The following is a 21,724-nucleotide window of genomic DNA, read 5'->3' as shown; positions in this document are numbered from 1 at the left end:
ACTTTGGACTGAATAGGTTTTCTATCTCTTTAGTCTTTAAGTGTCTTGGTTGTTCAATGCATGCGACTGCATTGTAGTGCGTATTGTTGTCAATGTCTGTTGTTTCGAGTGTTGCTGATTGTACTGTGTTGTACGTTGTTTGATTGGTGACATATTGTACTCAACTATTGTGGAGTGTGCATACTTGTGTATTGTTTTTGATCTGCCGTTATTGAGAATATAATTTTGTTTGTTTATCAACTCTCGGCTCTGACTTGTTCTTTGGGCCACAGCCGGCGTCTGCTGGCGCGCCAAAAAGGACCACTTCTAAATTGTCCTTGCTTTCGTGGTGTGGTTCGGGAGGCCGGTACTTCGGCCCTTGGAATCAGCCCGGCGATCGCCTCCCTAATTAACGGGACCTGTGTGACAGCATGGTGCACAGAATACATAAGTAGTATATAGTTACTATTTTTTTGCTGAAAAGTATGTATTAGAGGTGTAAAATTTAAGGGGCGATGTAAATCAATAGCAAACACAGCAATCCAGGTCGCATCATATTCAATCCAGTCAACATCTTAAATACTAGTAAAGTCGGTAAATAGAGGTCGATCTTATCCGATCTAATCCAATCTAATCCACTTTCTAAGTGACCTGGGCTACAACTATTATAGTGAACTAGAATATACTCCAGTGGTGGAACTGGCCGGGCTCGGGCATCCTCCTTTTACATGTTTCCACGAGATGGGGCCACTTCTACATTTCCTAGCAGCTTTGGCTGCGTTGTTGCACCATCGTGGGCTCCTTCAAACTTTTAACTGCCGTTAATTTTAACTCATGTGTTAGCATTCTGCCAAACAGCCAGCTTGCTGACTCTCTGGTTCGAAAGTATCATTTTGGCCAGATATATACATATTTTTCATACATATTTACTGCACGTACTCAGAACATTCTGAGCACATGCAGTACATTTATTTGCTTAGTCTATAAGATTGCCTTATTTTTGTTTCCAGTGCACAGGGTTTTCCAAGCAAACGTAATGGTCATGGAATTTTCTTTAAATCATTTGGGAAAACCTGGAAAAGTTAGAGAATTTCAAAAAATCAAATTGATAGACACCCTGGTTTCATGTCTTTTAAATTCTAAGTGTTAAATAGTTTGGCAATCACGCCCGTATTTTCATTATTCGAATGCCTGATTGCAATTTATGCAATGTTTCATCATGTCTCAATATCTAATAGCTGTAAATAAAGTTAACTTAAAATATAATTGTCCTTTATCATTAGATTGATTGGAGAGCATTACCTGAAGTGTCAACTGCACCGTGCTCTCGCGTTTCGCAGGCCCTGGAGGACGAGTCAATGCTGCAACTTTACGAGGGCATCCTGGAGGCACTAGTGCGCCAAGCGTTGCGAAAGAAAAACACTGTCAGAATGTTGACTTCTGTAGTAAAAGAGGTACGCTTTTCATCTGTGCATATACTACCATGACATGCCTGCTGCGTTCAGCGGAATTACTTTCATGCTGAGTGTCAGACTCGTATCGCTTCATCTGTTAGATATACTAGATATTGAATGTTTGATAATAATGTCATATTTGAAGTTGACAAGTCCACTTGTCTGAATCTGCGAGTTTCTAGGATTTTTTTTTGAATTCAGACTATAATGTTTCTTGTCTGATTTGTTTTTAAATGGATTTCAATGATTTTGCATGTTGTTAGATTTATGTGACACGTAAAGCAGCATCTTGAAGTGGCCATTAGCTAACATTTATCCTTGTTTTGCAGATTAAAGAAGTGGTTTCATCTGCGAAGAGTCCTCTTTCAAAAGCACACACCAGTGCTGCGCTGGTTCTTTTCAAGGGATTGGTGCTGGTATGTTCTCTTTGCATCCTTCTTGTTACGTTCTTTTCGAAAGACTAACTTCGAAAAATATTTAATTCACACTCACACTTCAATATTCGAATTCGCTTTGCATGCAAAATTTCACACAGCTCTAACAAACATGCATGATAGCATGTGCGACCAAGACTGCGTCTCCACTTGAAGCACAACAGGTGCCGCCATTGGTAGTGCGAATATGCAGCATAGAGAAGTTTATTACAGTTTATGAAAATGGTCCTTTACAATTAATTACTGAAGCTCACATAAAAAATACATTACTTCATTTTCTCGGGGTGGGTGAATGTTAATATTGAGACCTTGGAATTAAGCTGTGTGAACGTGACACATTCGTTGGCAGTGAATCACCATTTGCACCTGAAATGGTCATACCAAAGATGTCAAAAGCGTCTACATTTGGTGCACGTGCATCGTAGCCTATGAAAGCATGTAATTTCATGTTTTTAGCATGTTTATTGCATCTTTTAGATTAAATCAGTGTCTCGGCACCTGCTGCTCAGCGAGGTGCAGGAGTGAATATGCAGGCATGCTAAAATTGTTCCAGAACACTGCTGGTTTGAACCTCCAAGGAGGTGACGATTTGAATTTGCATCTAGCTGCCTACTGAATGCAGTGTGGCTTTCATGCAACACTTCAAACTGTGTTGCATCAAAATTGACTACGAGCACACTAGGAAGACTAAAAATATAGCAAACCTGCCAAAAAAGCTTCCAATAGTTATGTCAGCAGTCGATACGACACCCAGAGCATTGATACTTATATGAGCGCATATGTGCCTAATTGTTTCATGAGTAGCCCTAGTACAAATGCCTCTATCACAACATTTATATTAGTGAGGACGCAGTTGTATTGTGGCTGCCTTGCTCTGTTTTTTTAATGTCAAAAACTTAACCTTGTTTCAGCCCCGTGTTTCTGTGGTTACTGCGCGTTAGGCATGACCATTGAGGGCTTAAAATAACACAAAGGCGGGCTGGAAGCTGAGCCGATAACATACATTCAACTCCGAGGAATGAACCTCATGCATCGGGTGTTGTTTCATGCATATTAAAAAGCTCTTTCATTAATATAGCCCGTCCGTTAGTCTGCTTAAGTTCACTGTGATCAGTTCTCCTTTTCTGTCGACAGCTTATGTTGCACTGTTTTCCAGATCTTCTACTAATGCCATTGCAAGCGATTGCTTGTTCATGACAATGTTGTGTATTATAACTTAAGGTATCTTATCTATATAAAATGTCCGAGGTGTTGCCAGAGGGGACGATGGTGCCCTACGCTGTGCTATATATAGTTTAAACGTAAACATTTTGACAGCAATCTGTCTGGCTGGGTAGAAAAGTTTAGAAAATTGAAATTGCTCCAGCCACAGTTCAAAAAGTTTGTATTTGTGAATATATATGCATGCACAAATATGGGCAGAGATGTCCCACGTATTCACACTGCCCTATTAATTATATCTGTGCAACGCACTTCAGGATGGCCATTATTGGTACATGCCCCCCCCCCCCCCTTTTTTTAATCACGTGCACACGTTGGCCTCTCCTGCTGGACAGTTTTGGTGCTGCGAAAGAGCTCTCGTCACTACACTTCAAGTTCACCATAACCACTCCCTAGGGTATTACTAAGTATATTCTAGGCACTATAGTATTGGGCATCTGGGGAAGGCCAGCGGCCGTGAGATGTGCTCGCCACTGTAACAAAAGAAGGAGGGAAGAGGTACCACAACTTATGTGTCTGTCTTGGCCCCCGCATTTTGTGTGCTAGGCCTATGCCGCCTGCCTAAACGTCAGTTGTGTTTTTTATGTGGTTATAGGGATGGCGTGTGTCCCACAATTTAGCTGGGAGGTCGATTGCAGTGCTAAAAGCAAAGAAGTACAATAAACTCCCATTAAGATGAACTCTGTTAAGACGAATTCTTGCTTAAGACAAGCAACATGGGATGTTTGTTTTGTTCTCCATAGACTCAAGGAAAAAAAAGTCTGCTTAAAGGGTTCTGAAACACTTGTTCAAGTAACCATGGAATGGATTTCCTACAAGAACTTTTTGCCTCACGAATTCAACGCCACAAAAATTTTAAGAATCTGTTCAGTACGAGCGGAGTTTCAAAGATTTGTCGCACACTGCACACGCATTCTCTCTTCTCTCGTCCCAACAAAAGCGCTGGAAGCTAAGCAGCTAGGGATGGCAAGGGCAAAAAAAAATATGTCACACGTGCCTCGTGACTATGTCATGACCTTGAGCACAGTTTTTTTTTTCTTCGAATACGCTGCTTATTCAGTTTAATCACGCATGCACGCGTGGACAAGTCGTGACCTCCCGCGGGGATTCCTGTGACTACCAAGCAGGCCATGTCCAATTCAGCCAATGACTGATAGATGGACTTGCTGCGAGTGACTTTTGAGCATCTTCTGTTATTTGTAGAGAGAAAGGAAAACAATTTTTAGCTGAGTTTGATAATTTATTGCCAATTATAGGCCGCGTGCTGTGCTATAATTTTTAGCTTGCCTGTAAAATAAGAAAATATCGGAACCTTAAATAAAACCTTGCAGACTTTAATAAGCCACTTGGCGTATATTGATTGGCTTTGTCAAGGTGAGTGTATGCAATGGAGACGTATGCAAAAGTAATAGCAAAGCCAGTAAAGCAGCCTCTCGGAAGGTAAACAGCCAGAAGAATAAATTTTTTGTTCTTCGAACGAAGATTGTGCTTGTCTCTTCCTTTTTATATTTTTCCGATCATCGAAATATGGTTGTGCTACACTTCTATTGTTAAAAAGTGCGACACTGTTGTTAAAATGTAGTAGCAATTTATTCATAGTCATATTTATGATGAACTCATGTAGTTGAGTACTCGTTAGATTAGTGCAAGTACTCTACTTGAAATCATATATTTCATCAAGCTTTTTAACCAAATAAATGCTTTTTTTATTCTTTTCCTCCCCACTGTAAGCATACTCCATTCAGTGTTTTCAAGCAACACATTTAGATGCACTTGGCATGTTAGTATTTGGTTTTTGAGGGCACTTCTGATAAGACGAACAAATGATGGTGGCCCCTTTGAGTTCGTCTTAAAGGTAGTTTACTGTATACTTGCAAATGTTTCTGGACACATACACAGCTGAGTTTCCGTGCTTTGTGGCTTGGCAGAAAGGTGACAAGTATAAATTTTATACTCAACCACATGTGCCTGTGATGTAAGCGTTTTGCTCAGCAGCAAGGTCTTCATAAAGAGTAACTTTGTGCACAAATAAAAACAATATGGTACCAGAAAAGAAAGCACACACCACAACCGAATTCAGTTGCGAATTAGCGCTTGGGGTGTGTGCTTTCTTTTCTGGTCCCATGTCGTTTATTTGCATTCAAGGTTATACTGGTCCCGTGTCGTTTATTTGCACTCAAAGTTATACCTACCAACTAGCTTACCTAACTATTCTGTTTCCTACATAAAGGCGCTCATTGCTACACAGCAGCATCAAAACTGTTCTACGGAAGGGCAGGGCAAAATTAGAGTTTCTTGCAAAGGAGCTGTGAAGACAATGCGATTCGCGCCAAATGCTCATTCACGGGATTTCTTGTGGGACTGTTGGTGATCACGCAGGGCCGTTGCTTCCGGAAATTTTACCGAAGTGTGAGGATACGAAGCGCTATGGAAGTGGACGTAAGAAAAAAGTTGCAATCATCGGGGAAATGGCTGCAGATGCCGAAAACACAAGGGTGGAGGCTCTTAATTGCTGTACGTTTGCTATCGCAGTGAACAGAAGCAGCGGATGCGCGCTGCAAATTTCTCAGTCTCGATAATTTCTGATATACAACCCCCCCCCCCCCCCCCTTAGCTGTCGTACCCCAAACTTTCAAGCTGCTAGGTTGGCAGTTATGCACATCACCTACTATGTACAGTCGAATCCTTTTATAAGAGACACTGATATGAGAGACAAATGGGTATAAGAGAGACCAGTGTGCCCTACAGTAAAATATGGGTTGATAAGGAAATTCATAACAGGTGCCGTGTTTATAAGAAATATCTCATATAGAAGACAAGAACTGTTGCCTGGAGCATGCCTCTTACAAAGAGGTTCAACTGCGTATCTCGCACTTTGTATTGACACATGCTTTGTTATATGGTATAGTAGACTCTCAGTAAATGGAAATCTGTTAAACAGGACCGCTGCCTAAACAGAATAACTGCCTCTGATATGATTGGTTTCGTAGTTGTATACTGCACTCTGTCTCGGTCAACGAACTCCTGTTAAAGGAAGCGTATTTTCCAGGTCTCTTCAGGTTCTGTTTAAAGAGAGTCTACTGTTTTATTTCTTGCATGCTCGATGACAAGTTGTGATAGCTTGGCGATAATCTTCTTCAGTATTTTGTATTGATCCTCTCCCTCCCCCCCCCCCCGTTTTTTTTTCTTTTTAACTTCTTTCCCTTGCCACTCTCCTCCCTTCTGTGCATTAACCAGGAGTTGCGCCGAAAGCCTCATGAAGATGTCAAAAGCTACATCCAAAAGATGGCCCACACAATGTCAGAAGGTGCGGACTCCTGGCTGGGACGACTTCTTGGGTGCACCAAGCCATCGACAGAGATGAGGAGACACATCTACACTATCGGCCTATTGCAGGCCCAGTACGCATTTTGTTCCCATAGACTGTCGACTGACAGTGAAGTCAATGACAGCTGCTGCAGCAAAGACACTCTTGCCGCCCTTTCCATGGCCACGGCCGAACTGCAACAATCAGAGGTTAGGGTGAAGTCATTTCTCCATGTGCGGCCTTTTCATGTTCACGCATTGGAAAAGTACTGTTGTAATCAGGATTTAAAAAATGATTCTGCACAACAGTAGTCAACCTTGGAAGTATATGATGCAGTGCCAAAGCAATGAAAGTCAACATCGAAATTTGCAGAAAGCTTTGTCATCATCAACACATAATTGAAATAGAGAACAATAATAATTAAAAAAATGACGGTTGCATAATGATCAAAACGTATTGGGGTAGTTGGTTTGTTATCCTTTTTAAATAGCAACTTACTATTGGACAAAATAGCAAAATACCAGAATGACTGCAAGGTGCTTAGTATATGTGAACACTCATTTTTCTGTTGCATAGAATGCTAGCTTGCAAGCAATAGATCAAAGATACACATCATACTTACTCACCACTCCTTGGCGTGGGAATCAGCACAGCTTTAATAAAATGCTGTACATGCAGAACAGTTATCTTGAGAAAAATTTGCCACGGATTTTTTTTAGAAGGTTGTTTTTTCATGTCTTTTTATGTATCCATGCCGCAGGCAAGTGAAGTTGCTGACACCCTGGTTGAAGTTATGGCACGGTTAGCTCACTACAGGACCCGGTCCCCAGAACTACTGCCAGCTCCTTTTTCAGCACTGGGAAAAGGGATCTACACGCAGCTTGCACTGAAAGCTGCCGCTGAGTCAGTAGAGGCAGCCAGTGGCACCGTTTCCTTGACCCTGGAGAACTGCATTGCAGACAAGCACTGCAAGCTTACGGAGACATTCTTTCAGGCCTGCACATTGGCGGAATTGAAAGATATTCTTGGTGAACTTGTGTCAACCCTGGTAAGTGCTTTCGCTGATTGCTTTCAGATATATGTGTTTTTGCAGCCAGCTCGCAATCACACGGCAAGCCGCAGAATGCGTATATGTGTGCACTTTATTCTGAGACCTGCCACAATGAATGAGTATTGTGCCGCTTAGCACAGCACTCGTATAGTCAGCACACATGTACTCGTTGCATTAGTCAAGTGTTAATGACGAAGCTACTTAATCTGTTGTACTTAAACAGAACGATGTGATTTCGTGAAACAGCTACTTTTAGTCTACAATTTATTGGGGTAAATAAACATCATTATTGCTCTTACTTACTTCAAATTTAACAGTCATATTTCGCGGATCTCAGTGATATGTATATCAGTCTTCTGAACTCTGAGCAACTTCTGTGCTCACAGATGAAAGACGATGTGCAGTCAGTGCCAATGAAAGTGCATCTTCAAGTTCTCCAGCTTGTCTGCTCATGTGTGGACAACCAGAAGCAAGATGGAACTGCGAAGGACATCATGTCTATAATTCACAAAGTGAGTGGCACCAGTAGTTGCAGCTCTTCAGATCCAGAAACCTGCACGAAATCTCTGCCACACAATCACAGAAGGGCATTGAACCAATTTCAGCTTACTGAAACAAGCAGACAGTTTTTGCCAAATAATATCAACTAAGCTGTGGTACTTGCCTGAGCATAATCCTAGCTGAGCTAAATATACATATTAAGATAAGTTTCGTCTGAAAACTGTCATCTGTTAAAGCTAAATATGTTGATTCTCTATAATATCTTTTTATATCCTAAATGACTACCAAATCTTTTAAATATTGTTTGATAGTTAAATACTGTTTCAGATAAGAGTTGCTTTTCATCACCAAAGAGAATTGTTTTTTAGCCGTAATTAGCTGTCACGCTCCTCATCACGTTTTTGACAAGTGCTGTGCATGTTAAGAGCAAGTCATACTGTTAAAAGTTATAACAACCTTAACGACTTAAAATTTTCAATGAGGATAATGTCTTAAAACCTATGACAAGCTGTAACAAATTCCACGAGCAACTCAGCAAAAATGATGTACTAAAATAGGCTCATACTATGTTGAATTTGTTATTCTGCTCTCATACTTGATCGTTATATACAGTGCTCACAAACGGAAATGCAGCAATATATGGCTAAGTCATGTACAGAACTCACAGATTTGAGCCTGTAAATTTAGGGCGAAGTAATGTGCATGCTTTAATTTCTCCTGTCTTCTGTTTGTGCTATATTGCCATAATTTTAACTTGAGCACTTACGTCAGAGCAAACTTTACGTCTAGTGGCCAGATTCATAGTCGTATGACATCATTGAAGCAAGTAACTGCATATAATGGTCGCTATTCTAAATGTTTTGATGTTGCGTTTCAGACTGTGAGCACTGTTGTGTAGATAGTTCATTGCTTTCGTTTTGAGCTCGTGTGACATTGGCTTAGCATTGGTTCACACTATTGCAACAGAGCCAACATCACTTTTAGGGGATAGATTCATATCAACTTGACTCAGTTAACCTTTATTACGCGTACTACTTGCTATCCTTAAATTTCACGAGTGTTGGACACTGTCATGATATAGATCACTTCCAACCACTTCTTTTCTCTTTTATAGTCAGATTGCAAAGTGCAGAAACCCAAAATCCTCTATATTTTAGTGATTCAGAATATAATTGCTCTTTCATTTTCACTTTTAGAACATGTCACAAAAGGATTTCCTCAATTAGTGATTGATTGAAATAATGCACCAAGATGAAAGATGTACTGGAGATTCTGGATGCTACTATTCTACTATTGATGCAATTTTGATTCACTTGCACTTCATTGCTTCTGGCAGTGTGCGCTTATGCCAGCTAATCCATGAAATGGAGAGAAGAGCTGGGGAAAAAATAAAAGTGCAGTACTCCTATTAGTTGCATTGGTAATGCTCTATTTTTCTCTCGGCTTTCTTTTCAGATTATCGAGTACTTTGCTGTCATCCTTAGTCTGTATGAGGTTGCTGATCATCCTGAGCTTGTTGTATATGTTCTCAAGTTTTTTTCAACACTTATGACAATGAGAAAAGTAAGTGAAGTGTTTGTGCGTGACAATTTCTACAAAAATAACCACTCCCAATAATTAGTACTTGAATTTTAAATGTGTTCGTATTGTTACTCAAAATAAAATTACAGAAGTTGGGAAACCCACAACGAGTATTGTGGTGCTTGAGAGAACATTGGATATACTTTTATTGCTGCTACCTTAAAAAGGCACTTTCGGTTTTCATATTGAGGGGGTGGCTTCTCCGTCATGTGTCAGAGAAGTGCGACGTCACAGGATTACGGCAACCGGTGACGTACTAGCAGCAAATATGTCGTCTGCTCGTGGTACACGTAAACACTGACAAAAGAATTGTCCTCCAGTCACCCTGAAAGTGATTTCTGCGATTTTGGCTGTGCGTAAAATGCAGAGCTCGCAAATTCAGACACTGTCTTCACTCGTGGGGATGATGTCAATTGCAGTGGGGCTGTGTTGCAGATGCTCAGTGATGAAAACTTCAAAATCAAAAAATATTTTATACGCATTGCCTGACTCCTGTGTGTGGAGAGCGTTGGCACTGCATACCAAGGAAAGGAAAATTGTACCTTTCACAGTGTGTTCAAATCGTCACAGTACTCTTTTAACTATACTGAACCCATTCTCTTATTTCTACACTTTACTGTGCACTTGGAAAAGTCAAAGCACTGTCTTCAATCATGAATAATTGTGTGATTTCCTAATTCTCTGTTCTTCCAACCAAGCCCCGATTTGAGAAAAAACTAAAGTTGGTACCAGTGCTGAGATGCAAGTGACAACTAAAAAAAAAGGGAGGAGGGGGAAGGTGTGCCTTTTATATGCTATGCTGGTGTCCACCAGTGCTTCATTTCTTGTCAAATGTTTGAGAATTATGTATAGAAGAAAATAGCGTATCGTAAATGCTTTCATGTTCTACTGTCTCTTCACTTGCATATTCACACCCCCATTTGTGCATTAAGAAGTTTATCAATAAGCGTTGCATGCATTTTTGGTGGTGCTCAAGCTTTTACGTAATTTGACTACACTGCCACGTGCTATGGTACAATGGAATGATCATCTCAAAGCCATTGCAACAATCACTGGCCTCAACAATTTCACAAACTGAACACATGTTTTAATACTGTGTAACTATTTCACTTCTTTTATTGTGTTGCCTACTGCTGCCTGTTTATAGCTTTTCTTTTTTTACATTTCCAGTGGTTTGTTCTTGCTCTTTATTGCATTGTACCCCCCTCACTCAATGCTTCGTCGGAAGCATTATGATGTACTGTAAATAAAAAAATAAATACACTGGCTATGTAAACTCATTGACTGCTACTCTTACACTTCACTTTTTTCTTTTCCAGGTCGTTCTCTCCCATCGAGGTGGAGTGGTAATCTTGCAGTCATTGAGCAGCTTCAACCTACTGCACCTGTGGAGCAGAAGCCAGGAACATTTCTGCCAGTCTGTCGTGGCTGCTTCCAGGCTTCTCAGCATCTTTCTCAGCAAGAGGATAGTGATGGTTGTCGGGTGCACGGTGGCCTACCAAAGCTGTGTTTCTCATATCCTTCTTGAATGCAAGAGCATCTCGTTGGCTACCCTTTCTTCTTGTGGTCTATTGTGTTAACCTTAATGACTTAATGCAAACTTGTAGCAGGGCAAGCTCATACCCATTTCCAGAACAATAAAAGCTTGTTAATTAGAGCTATTGGAACACATATGCCAGCAAGCATACGTGTTCCTTAGTGGTATGAAACTTTCTAATTCAGTCATATTTGGCCAAATCTAGGTTAAAATTCAAAATATTCTTATAGTGCTCCAGTGCACAAATGTGCGAAGCAAAGAAATGGCAGCAGCTTTTGCAAACAACTAAAAGGGCTGCGGGCACTCAGAAAGGCATAGTCAGGAAGTCGTGGGCATACACGACCTCATCACACTTATGTTGTTGACAACTAAGGCTTCAGCGGCTGCAGCATACTTTGTTTCACTTTAAATTTTATGCAGCGCCTGGAAACAGCATCTGCTTAATGTTTGCCTTGATAGCGACTGGTTTCAAAGTGGCAATAAGCAGTAGTAGTTTTGTCTCTTCCATGTGCCTTCAGAATTGTGTAGTGGCCATCCATGGATGTGCATGATTAAGCCAAGTTTATTCAGCAGCGGCTTCAGTGCTCAGTTGTTTTGTTTCGACCCTGGATGCTGGCCTGCAGGTGCACCTTCAGAACTGCTTAATGCTATGATCGTGTCTAGCTCCCATGGCTTTCCCCACAGTGGATCTGGAACACAGTAGCTTCATTTTGGCTTTGGGCAATGCCTGTGCAGCTTCACAAGCTCAGACATAATAGAAGCTGTTAAAGATAAAGAGTTTCAGCTTCTGTGTGCAAGTTGGCATAAAACTCGCTTGCTACATTGCGATGGACAAACGATCAGTTGCCAGCCATTTTTATGACAAAAGAAGTTTTGTCACGTTCATGTGGTGATCTTGGTAGTGGTGGTACTTATTAAAGAGGTAATGACACTAAATTTCGCGGTCGAGGTAGCCTGCGGGGTCGATTCCCATGAGCATTCAAATACCATCTGCAAAATATCAACAGCTTATTTAGCTTAGAAAATATTTTAAATTAAGTTTGAAGTTTGCATGAGTGCTCGACTATGTCATGCCATTGACACCTTCGAAGGGGACTTTTTGGGGACCCCCTACTTTCCTCACGTCACCACGTTGCAGCCAATAAAACAAGTTATGATGACGTCATAGCTGCCATTTTTCTTGCCACGTTTGTTCCTGCAGTCCATACTCCTCAGCAGCTTGTCGCGATAGCGTGGTCGGGGTGCACGCTTTTGAAGTTTTGTGTTTAGCGACACTGCAGTCCCGTTTCTTATTCGAAAGTAATTCTTGATGCAGACCGTGCGGAAGTGTGTCGCAGTTCTGTGTGCTGACGTGGTCGAGAGCTGCACATGCTCGGTGGCGATAGTTCTACTCAGCGGCTTCTTGTTTTTGGAGCTCTCTCAAACCGAAACTGAAACTGGTCGATGATGAGTGGCCTGTAATTTTTTATCTGTCGTGTGCCGCAGCAAATGATGTTTTTGAGTCAGCACCTCTTTAATAAATGGTTTCATAGCATGTTTCAGCTGAAGACATAGGGGTCTTGAGCAGCAGTCACATTGTGAATTAAGTTATTAAGGATGAAACTTGCTGTTTTAGTGCTCCACATATGGAAAATAATCACCGGACTTACGTATTCATAAAGAAAACAAAAACACATTGATGTAATATAATAGACAGTTGATTATTGTTTTCTTGGTAATTTTGATATCTCGACATTTGGTTAGTTCATGCATTTTTCTCGATCCCGTGAAATTTGACTCACCGAGCTTTTACTGTACCATAAACAATTGAGAACATTTGGTGTAATGCATAAAACAGTAAAGTGAAAGAGCACTCTCGTGATCGAGATATAATAATATTGTCAAGAAATTGTGACGCGGACTAAGGGAGCAGACTGGATGTTCTGATGAAACTGTTTATTTTGATGAACTTGTGGCCGGTAAACAGAAAGTCTGATTACAGCAAGACCCCGGCACTGATAGCAGCGAGCAGAGCGTCGGCCGTCGATAAACTGACAAGCAATGACACACGTTGGCATTTATACATGTTTCCGAATATTCCATCGGTATCGCTAGCAGCCACGTAAGTTCCAAAAAAATGTAATGTTCCCGTTGTGGGCATAATTTTCCGAAGATTTTAGAATTATCTCAATAATTCTTTAGTCCGTCGGCTACGTTGCGTGAGGCAGCACGTACACGTGTAATGGGGCGATAACAAAATTTGAGAATGAGCGTGGCAATATGGACATGCATGTCTATAATAATTATGGCGGGTTAGAAACTAGAAAGTCTCTATATGGACATGTTGTGCATGTGGTTTTCAAAAGTGACAAAGCCTAGCAGACACACTGTCATGCTTTGCTAATTCGGTGTTAATGTGAGTTGACTAGTACTTGTCTCTACGTGAATGGCTTTCAGCCTAACTTTAATAATTGTCGTTAATGGGTTCTACTTGGACATTTTCTTTCTGATCTCACTTCAGCGATTTCTGTTTTCACTTCAGAAATGCTCACATTGTAGGCATATCTTCTTTGAACATGTTATAGACTTGTTTCTGCATGTATATGTTGGTGTGCTCAGCGGTACTTGTTGCCTGCCCGGTAGCCTTGATCATAATCTCCCGGTAATGGTGCACTTCCATAGCAAAATGAAACATGGTGTGGTGATGGATTAGTTTATCGTATGTCTTTTGTGCATTTTGGACTCTGAACATTGAAGAGCTTGGCTGAAAATTTTCATCTCAATTGTGGATGACACATAAAGCTTTAACATGAAAATAAATGAGTAGGTTCACTAAAGAAAACATTCTGGTCTCGCGTATTATGAGCAGGGCATCAAAGAAATGAAACACGCTAAAAGTGTGTTGGTAGGAGAGTAGGGAAGGTTGCTACTAAATGCTGCACTTTGCAGTGATGAGTGCCTTTACGTGAATTTTAACTCGAACAAATTTTTTCTATAATAAACATTGTAGTTTTTACAATATTCCTTTGCAAAATATATCCTGTCTCTCCTGTCACTTTCTTCATCTATATCTATGCAATTTGTATGCTAGCCTTTATCACTGCAACAGAGAAAAAGAAATTGGTGTAGCTTGACTGTCATGTAGTAAGCATCTTTTTGCTTTTGCCTTGACTGTTTTAATTATGTTCACATCTTCTCAAGAGCATCATCAAAGTCGGTGGATCTGAGCAATTAAAAGGTGATTCGGTTATGGCCTATCAGGTGCACATGTGTGCGCTTTCCTTGGAAAGGTGAGTACAGAGTCAGATATGGGATTGTTCTAGGTTTGGCTTCACTAATGCTGAGTTCATAATAAATCTGCAGTGAAGTGTATGACACATTGCTTAGCTGTTTCTTGTAGGATATTTGCAATGTGCAACTTTCATGTAATTGTTCACAAAGGTTGCACTTAAGCTCTTAATCTCTGCTGTAGTAGAGCTAATATTCTGAGTACTTTACAATCATTGCAGCATAGTTTGCTAACATAGTATTTTGTTATGAGATATAGTGATTTGTTTTATGCCTACATGCATTGTGCATTTGCATCACAGAACAAGATGAAAATGTGGACACAAGCAATTTTTCAATTGTTACAGAGTTAATTTGGCCATTTGAGTCAAAACTAGTGTTTCAGAATCACACTAGTGCAACGTGACATTGAATGTCACATGACATGTTAAGCAGTCCCTGATTGATCTAATCAGTCAAATTCCCTGGCTGCATTCATTTTACCTGGCATCCAAAGGTCAGTCAAAAGCCACAAGAAGAACCCGTAAGATCAAAACTACGAATACACAGAGGCTATACTGAGCTATGCTGAAAAAAACTTAAAATTCTGGAGTTGCCAGTGAGTGCCTCTTTTCTTAATAGTATAGTGGCAAGCATATTGGAAAGAAAAAAAAGCAGCTCGACAATTGCGTGTCACGTAAAATATAAATACTTGTAAACAAATTCACTATAGTGCAAGCTGCCTAGTGCCAGAGCATTCAGCTGGCAGCCATGTTCAATTCTGTGCGTAATGAGACCCTCACAAGCTGTTAGAAAAAAGTTTCATTTGTGTTTGAAATAATAATGTTTAATGCAGTGTAATGTTTCTGCAGTTTTCATTGTATTTAACGGCAAATAAGTGCAGTGGTTGTGGGCCCAGAATATTTCAACCAACCTTGGAGTTTTGTTGGCGAATACAAAACAGAAATGCAATGGAATAACCTTATGCTATTTCCTACAATGTGATGTCACTGTTGCAGGGGCCCTTCTCGAGGGTTTCAAATCACCTTCAACATTTATCTTTCTTGTAAAATTGTTAATACTGTACAGAATCGGAAAGCACGTTTTCAAGGAACAGTTCATGTGGACCTTTTGTTGAGAAAGTGCTTTCAGTACTAAAATCCTATCTTCTACAGTAAAAACTCCCGATTCAGATTTCATGGGACTGGGAAAAAAATGTCTGAAATTACCAAATTCTGAATCATTGAGAATATCAAGATAACAATAAACAAATGTCTCTGACATCTGTCTGACATCTGACATCTGTCTCTGACACTCTGGTTACACTCTATGATACTCTGAATACATTGATTTTTATGATAAGTAGGTAAATTCTGTACTTATTTTGTATAATAGCAGCATAAAAGGCACAATTTTTGTCATCTTGAGATTTCATTCTCAATGTGACATCACCAAGCTTCCACATTAATTTGCCTGAAATGCACTCTGCACCACTGTTTTTTTACATATCGCAACCACCGCCATTCACACATGACAGTGGTTCTTCCACAACTAAAATGACCGACAAATGATAGTTCGTCCAACACAGTGTAGCAAACACTTCATATAGACCATGGCTGAAAGCTCTTTATCTTCAACAGCTTCCGCTATGTTCAAAGTTTTGTGACATTGCGAGTGCATTTCATCATGTTGCAACGAAGCTCTCAAGGACTGAGTTCTGATGCCATGGTCATTAACAAAGCTATAGTCTAACTGATGAAAATAGTAATGTGAACATTGCCATCTCGTTTCAGTTGTCTGTAAACGTTATTTTTGCTTTTTTGCATCTCACATTTGTGTCTCACTCTGAGATTGTCTGAATTAACTGAGTTGTGGCCAAGTGTTACTGAATTAGTGAGAGTTTTATGCCACTAAATAATATATAGGTTGGTCAGGAATGGGGATCATGTCTAAATTAACAAGGATTGAGTTAGTGAGCTTTTACTGTATCACAACTAAATGCTCAATTATTGGCAGCATTGAGAATTAATAGAGTTTTAAAGCTAGCATTACCATAGAATGACATGACCAAAATTGAGAAAAACTTACAGAAAATTACTCATTGTCTATTAGTTCTCATTACTGTTGCATCTAACAAAGAAAAGGAATTGTTGAATTTCCACTTCTTTTTTTGTAATCAGAATTGAGAATTAAGCTACCATTAATATAGAGTGCCATGGCCAGAACTGATGAGAACACAAAATGCGTCATCGTCTGTTAGCTCTCAATAATATTGTCTATAACTAACTAAACTACCCTTAAGTCTACACTTCTTTCTTATGATCACAATTGAGAATTACAGGTCTTTGTGTTATTTTGGAGATTGTGGCAATCTGGGATGCATTTGGTCAGTAGTGTGATCGGGTCGTGACGTGGACCAAGGACACTGTAGTTACATTCCATGTATGTCACGCAACATAAACTCTATTATATCAGTACTGGTGTTACATTATACACGCATTCCTGTTCATAATATTTCTTGCACTGCGTTCCAGATTGGTCGGTGAGATTGCCTCACACAAGAAAGAGTTTTCCAAAACAGGTGGATTTCTCATAGCAGACTACATTCTAGAGTCAATCAACACTGTTTTGCACCCTCCAATCAAGGTTAGTCTCATCTGCAAAGTGAGGTAGTTTGAAAATATTGCATAGGCAGTTTAACCCCTTTTTTTGGGAGCAAATCTTGTCTTTTATGAGGTGTCTTTGATAAGCAGGGTATCACATATTCGTTTTTTTTCTTATCAAACCCTATTTCAATGCAGAGTAAGAGTACTTTATTTACAGTAAGCACAGTGCAGAGCTCACTGCAGGGGCAAAGGCTAAAGGCACACAGACGTCTCATACCCATTTGTCTGTCACATCAGTGTCTCTTATTAAAGGGCTCAACTGTACATGCATTCATTCTTGACTGTAATTAGCACACCGTAATCACCCGTCATGTTGTTCTAGTGGTTACGGTGTTTGACCGCTGACCCTAAAGTTACAGAACGAAATCCTAAATGAAGGCTGAATTTCGATAGAGGCAAAATACTGGAGGCCTACGGGCCCATTTTTAAGTGCACTATATAGAACAACTGAGAGTGAAAATTTGTAGAGCCCTTTACTATGGCGTCCCTCATCATCATATTGTGGTATTGGGATGTAAAATTCCAACAGTTCGGGTTTAATGGAGAGCAAACATTTTTATTTTTGTTAATATTTGGATCAAACTTTCAGGGCATGTTCTTTACACTGATACTAGTAGAATGGTTAAGTTTCATGAAATCGTGTTTTTTAGTTGCCAGAGTTATTGAGGTTCAACTGGGTTGTTCCCGGGGGTGCCAAAGGAAGAGTCTTTATAAATCCCAAGATGTAGTAGAAAGCTTAAATTCATTTTTGTCATCCTTTGATAAATATCCCAGGGTGCTACAAAGCTTTTTCTTTCCTTTTAATTTCCCCTCCAAAAACTTTTTATACAACTTCGAATTTGTATGTAGCGAGCAATGACCAGAGTAATCCAAATTTGTTTATTGTAAATTAATGGTACCAGTTCTCAAAAAAAAAAAAAAATCGCACCATCTTTTATGAACAGAATAAAAGAAGCCGCACAAGTTTGACAAGCGGTCTTCGAGTTTTTGCTTCCCACAGCACCACAACTAGCGAAAAAACCCATTCTAAGAAAACAGGCAATGAAAGTTGAATGCATGCATTTTTTTTATAAAGCTCCAGTAGAGTAGGTAGAAGTGTTCTTGTGCACTCTTTTCTGTTTTTGCCAGGCCTCTATCTTCTCTTGGTGTCGTTTGGAATTTATTTTTAGGCATAAAGCATCAAAGTGCTGTGTCCAGTGAACTCACAAACACTCGGCGTCACGCTCATTGGCACAGATTCGGAGCATGTGCCACGTACAGCGATCTCTGAAACACTTAGCACATTCGCAGGTTCAGCCACACTCGATGTGCCAGACTTTGTGCTCGGGACAGATGAAAGCACATTTCTGCTGCTGCAAGTGTCTACGCAGTCGGTACTCACTGCAGAATAGCTGAATTTCAATGCCCAGACAAGCCACATTATGCACAACAACAAAGACAAATGGTACAGAACTAGTGCAAAAAAAAAGTGTAGAAAATGATCAGAAAAATAGTGCTAGGCAAAGGACGATTCGTAAACAGAGATCTGTTGAGACAAACGGAGCAGAGAGCAACGGCAAGGCGATTGGTCCGGACATGCCATCGAAAGAAGCAACTGCTCCCGCTGGCGCTTTTCTCCGCGAGATATGAATGCCCTGCTCTAGCCAATCAGTGCCCCACATCGCATCACAGAGAATTGTCAATAGCGACTCAATCATGCCGCTGAAGCCATATTAGAAGGCGGCAAACGAGAGAGAAAAAAATTCACAGTCAAAACAATACTAAAAGGGTGCAGGACGGCTGCATGGTCCGGAAATGGCACGTGCACGAAATTTATTTTATTTAGGCACTTGTACCAGTTTTTTGACGTCGCTATGACCTCTCCTCTGAAATAGCTGCCTGCTCATTCTTGCCCCCCCCCCCACCCTACTCCTTCCCACTCGCTTCGCAGTTGAATTAGGGGCTGATAACTACAGGATAGGTAGTTTATAGGACATGCAACCTAAAACGGTGCTTTTTCAGAAATGGACCTTTTTGCAATTTTTCGATTGTCAAGGGCCATGTTCGCGCTTAAACTTTCAACACGTCAACCCTTATATGAAGGAAAGGCTTATGTAGAGCTAGTTCCATGAACTGAAAAAAATTTTTTTGTGTGAAATTGCACTTTTGCATCTCAAAGTGTTTGTATTCTGTTTAAGTGGGCTTTTCAAAATTTTTATTGAACTGCGAGTGTCATAATCGCATAAGTTTGGTTCATCTAAGCCAGCATTACCTTTAGCAGCGAGAATCATAGCTACATGATGGAGATATTGCAGGCAATTGGTCACACCAGCCGTTAAATAAAAAAATTGATGTCGGGTTTCTGTCCATGAGGGCTGTACACTATTAAACAGTAGTTTTTTTTTTTTTTTTGCAAGACAGGTTCTCATTATTACTTCTAACATAATGTATTCATCCACACTGATGATGCCTTGTCAAGTGAGGTACTGATAATTAGCACCAGTTTTTAGTTTGAATTGCTGTCTTATGTAGGAAAGGCAGCGGCATGACAGAGGAAAGGCACAGAAATGCTTCTTGTTTTTAAGGTGTGCATGTGCTAGCATAAAGCTTTTTACAGAAATATGCCACACAACTTTGATTGAACACATTTTTCAGATTGCCTACAATAAATACCTCACCACCGCCGATAATTGTTGGGAAGTCATTTATGCCTCTGACAGAGAGGGAAAAGTTTATGAAAGGGAAATGTTTTCATTCGTCCATTTGTAACATCAAGCTTATAGAAAACCCAGACAAATTTCTCAGCAAGGCAGTTTCCCAGTTGAAGGATTTCGTACCCCGTTAAGACCCAGGATCGAATCTTGGATTAGGATTAGTTCTTTGTCAACTTGGAAACTTTGTTTCTGTCTGAGAAGTCTATGTGACGTTTAATTTAGTTTCGTACTACAAATGGATAAATTGAAACTTTGCCCTTGAAACAAGCCATGTTAGCAGGGTGCCTAGGTTCCCAGGAAAAAACAATTGATAGTAGTTACATGACAAATGATGACTGAAAATTCTGTTGTTCAAAGATATGCCTCACAGATGTTTTGTATGTCTACTAAAGTTTGGATTACAATACTGAATGACTAAACGGAGCCTCCTGATTTACTTTATTGGTTTCGTCACCTACATTAATTTGTGACATCAGTAGAACACAAGTGCTCTTTACCATTGTGGAACCTTATGATGCATTGTCATTGTTTCATTTTTACAGAAGACACTGCAGTTTTTGGTCTACAAGTTGTTTGAGCTTGCGGATGAGCACAGAAGAGCCATGGTGCATGCAACCCTGCCTAAGGAAGGAACAGAGGTGTTCAAGACCCTATATGCTGACTCTAAGAGGCTACGCTTTAAGGGAAAAGTTTAGGGTCTTAGTAGTGAATGATAAATGTTTTAATTGTTATTCTAGCTGTGCGTTCTTTCTACTCCGCCAGTATAAACATGTCAGTATCAGGAGCACTGCACGAATATGGGAATAGGGAGGCATATAGACTGCTTCTGGGAGAATCAGGGCATCAGGAGCGCAGGAAAAAAGTGATAGTGCATATGTGACCACAGTGGTAAAGCAGCAGTTCTGTTAACTGACTTCAGCTCATGTGCATAATGTATCTCTGCATCATACGTTGTCCCGAAGAACTCTCTTTCTGAAATTTGTTCTAAATTTGTCGACTGCATGATCTGTGTCAATAAAAAAGAAATATATGTATTTATGTATTGGACAAAAGACATAGTTGTGGTATTATGCAAATATAACACCGTATACCAATATTTTAGTTCTGTTTGCAGTTTCCTTCAGTTTTGATGGCTCATAATGTAGAGAAAATGTGGCGCTGAAAAGCAAAGCCACGTGGTTATATCAGGTTCAGTATTTTTTTTTTTTTTGCACCACACCATCTCATACAGCAAAGTTGGTAAGGAAAGTGCAGTGCCCATAAAAAATGGCAGCGGGAACAGTTAAAAGTTCAACACAGCCACCCCCCGCTCCTAGTCTCTCTTGGAAGGAAATCCTGGCTCTACCCCTGGAAGTTGGGCCAGCATGCAGTCGAGCATTTCTGTGAAAAGCAACAGGCATTTACAGTGTTTCCCCGCTTGCAGTGTCATTTTATGAAGTCATGCTTCACAATTACAATGGCATCATCCTCGCAGCTAGAAGAGAGATAATGAGACAGAACATGCACATTTTCTGTTCTCTATATATTTTCGTACAACCTTTGCAAATCTTGTTGCAGTGTTTCATGGCATTCTAATAAAGCTTATTTTTTTTTTTGGTGCATTTCTGACAAAACTGGTAAGCACTTAAACATCTTTTGTTGCTGTTGCCTTTTTTTTTGAAAAATCCATCACATTTCAATAAAACCTATTTTGAGTGCATTTGTAAACAAAATGATCTTGCATTTTTATTTTTATTTTCGTCCCAGCTAAGTAAAATAGACTTGGGGTGCTTTTCTAATAAAGAAGCCTTTGGAAAGCCTTTAGAAACTTTCATTCTTTTATTTTTGAAAGTTTTGTCTCATTTTAGTACAATGGATTTTGGGTGTATTTTTTACCAAAAAAGGTACGCTTATTTATAGCCTTTAGAAATCTTCTATTTTTCCATTTTTGAAAATTTCGTCACATTTTAATAAAATTAATTTTCTGTGCATTGGTGACATACATATATGGAAATCCTTTGGAAATATTGTATTTTTTTTATTTTTAAAAGTTTCATCGCATTTCAATAAAACGT

At 39.9% G+C, this 21,724-nt stretch overlaps 1 protein-coding gene across 2 annotated transcripts in view; it reads left to right on the top strand.

Annotated features, from left to right (window-relative positions):
- LOC119171547 (unhealthy ribosome biogenesis protein 2 homolog) overlaps positions 1–21,477 on the top strand; it is an 80,386-nt gene extending 58,909 nt beyond the window's left edge. Inside the window, exons 20-29 of one of the 2 annotated variants that reach the window (XM_075892262.1) lie at positions 1,320–1,433; positions 1,763–1,849; positions 6,326–6,604; positions 7,156–7,443; positions 7,833–7,958; positions 9,403–9,510; positions 10,848–11,045; positions 14,237–14,334; positions 16,846–16,957; positions 20,213–21,477. In XM_075892262.1, coding sequence (XP_075748377.1) covers positions 1,320–1,433; positions 1,763–1,849; positions 6,326–6,604; positions 7,156–7,443; positions 7,833–7,958; positions 9,403–9,510; positions 10,848–11,045; positions 14,237–14,334; positions 16,846–16,957; positions 20,213–20,365 — 1,563 coding nt within the window. In that variant the 3' untranslated portion in view covers positions 20,366–21,477. Of the gene's footprint in view, positions 1–1,319; positions 1,434–1,762; positions 1,850–6,325; positions 6,605–7,155; positions 7,444–7,832; positions 7,959–9,402; positions 9,511–10,847; positions 11,046–14,234; positions 14,335–16,845; positions 16,958–20,212 lie in introns of both variants that reach the window. The other variant, XM_075892261.1, reaches the window with a different exon arrangement.
- The last annotated feature ends 247 nt before the right edge of the window (positions 21,478–21,724 follow it).

The sequence above is a fragment of the Rhipicephalus microplus genome, chromosome 4, assembly GCF_043290135.1.
Source record: "Rhipicephalus microplus isolate Deutch F79 chromosome 4, USDA_Rmic, whole genome shotgun sequence".
Taxonomy (NCBI): Eukaryota; Metazoa; Arthropoda; class Arachnida; order Ixodida; family Ixodidae; genus Rhipicephalus; species Rhipicephalus microplus.
The sequence above is the reverse complement of the archived record's forward strand: the minus strand, read 5'-3'. Positions and strand labels throughout refer to the sequence as shown.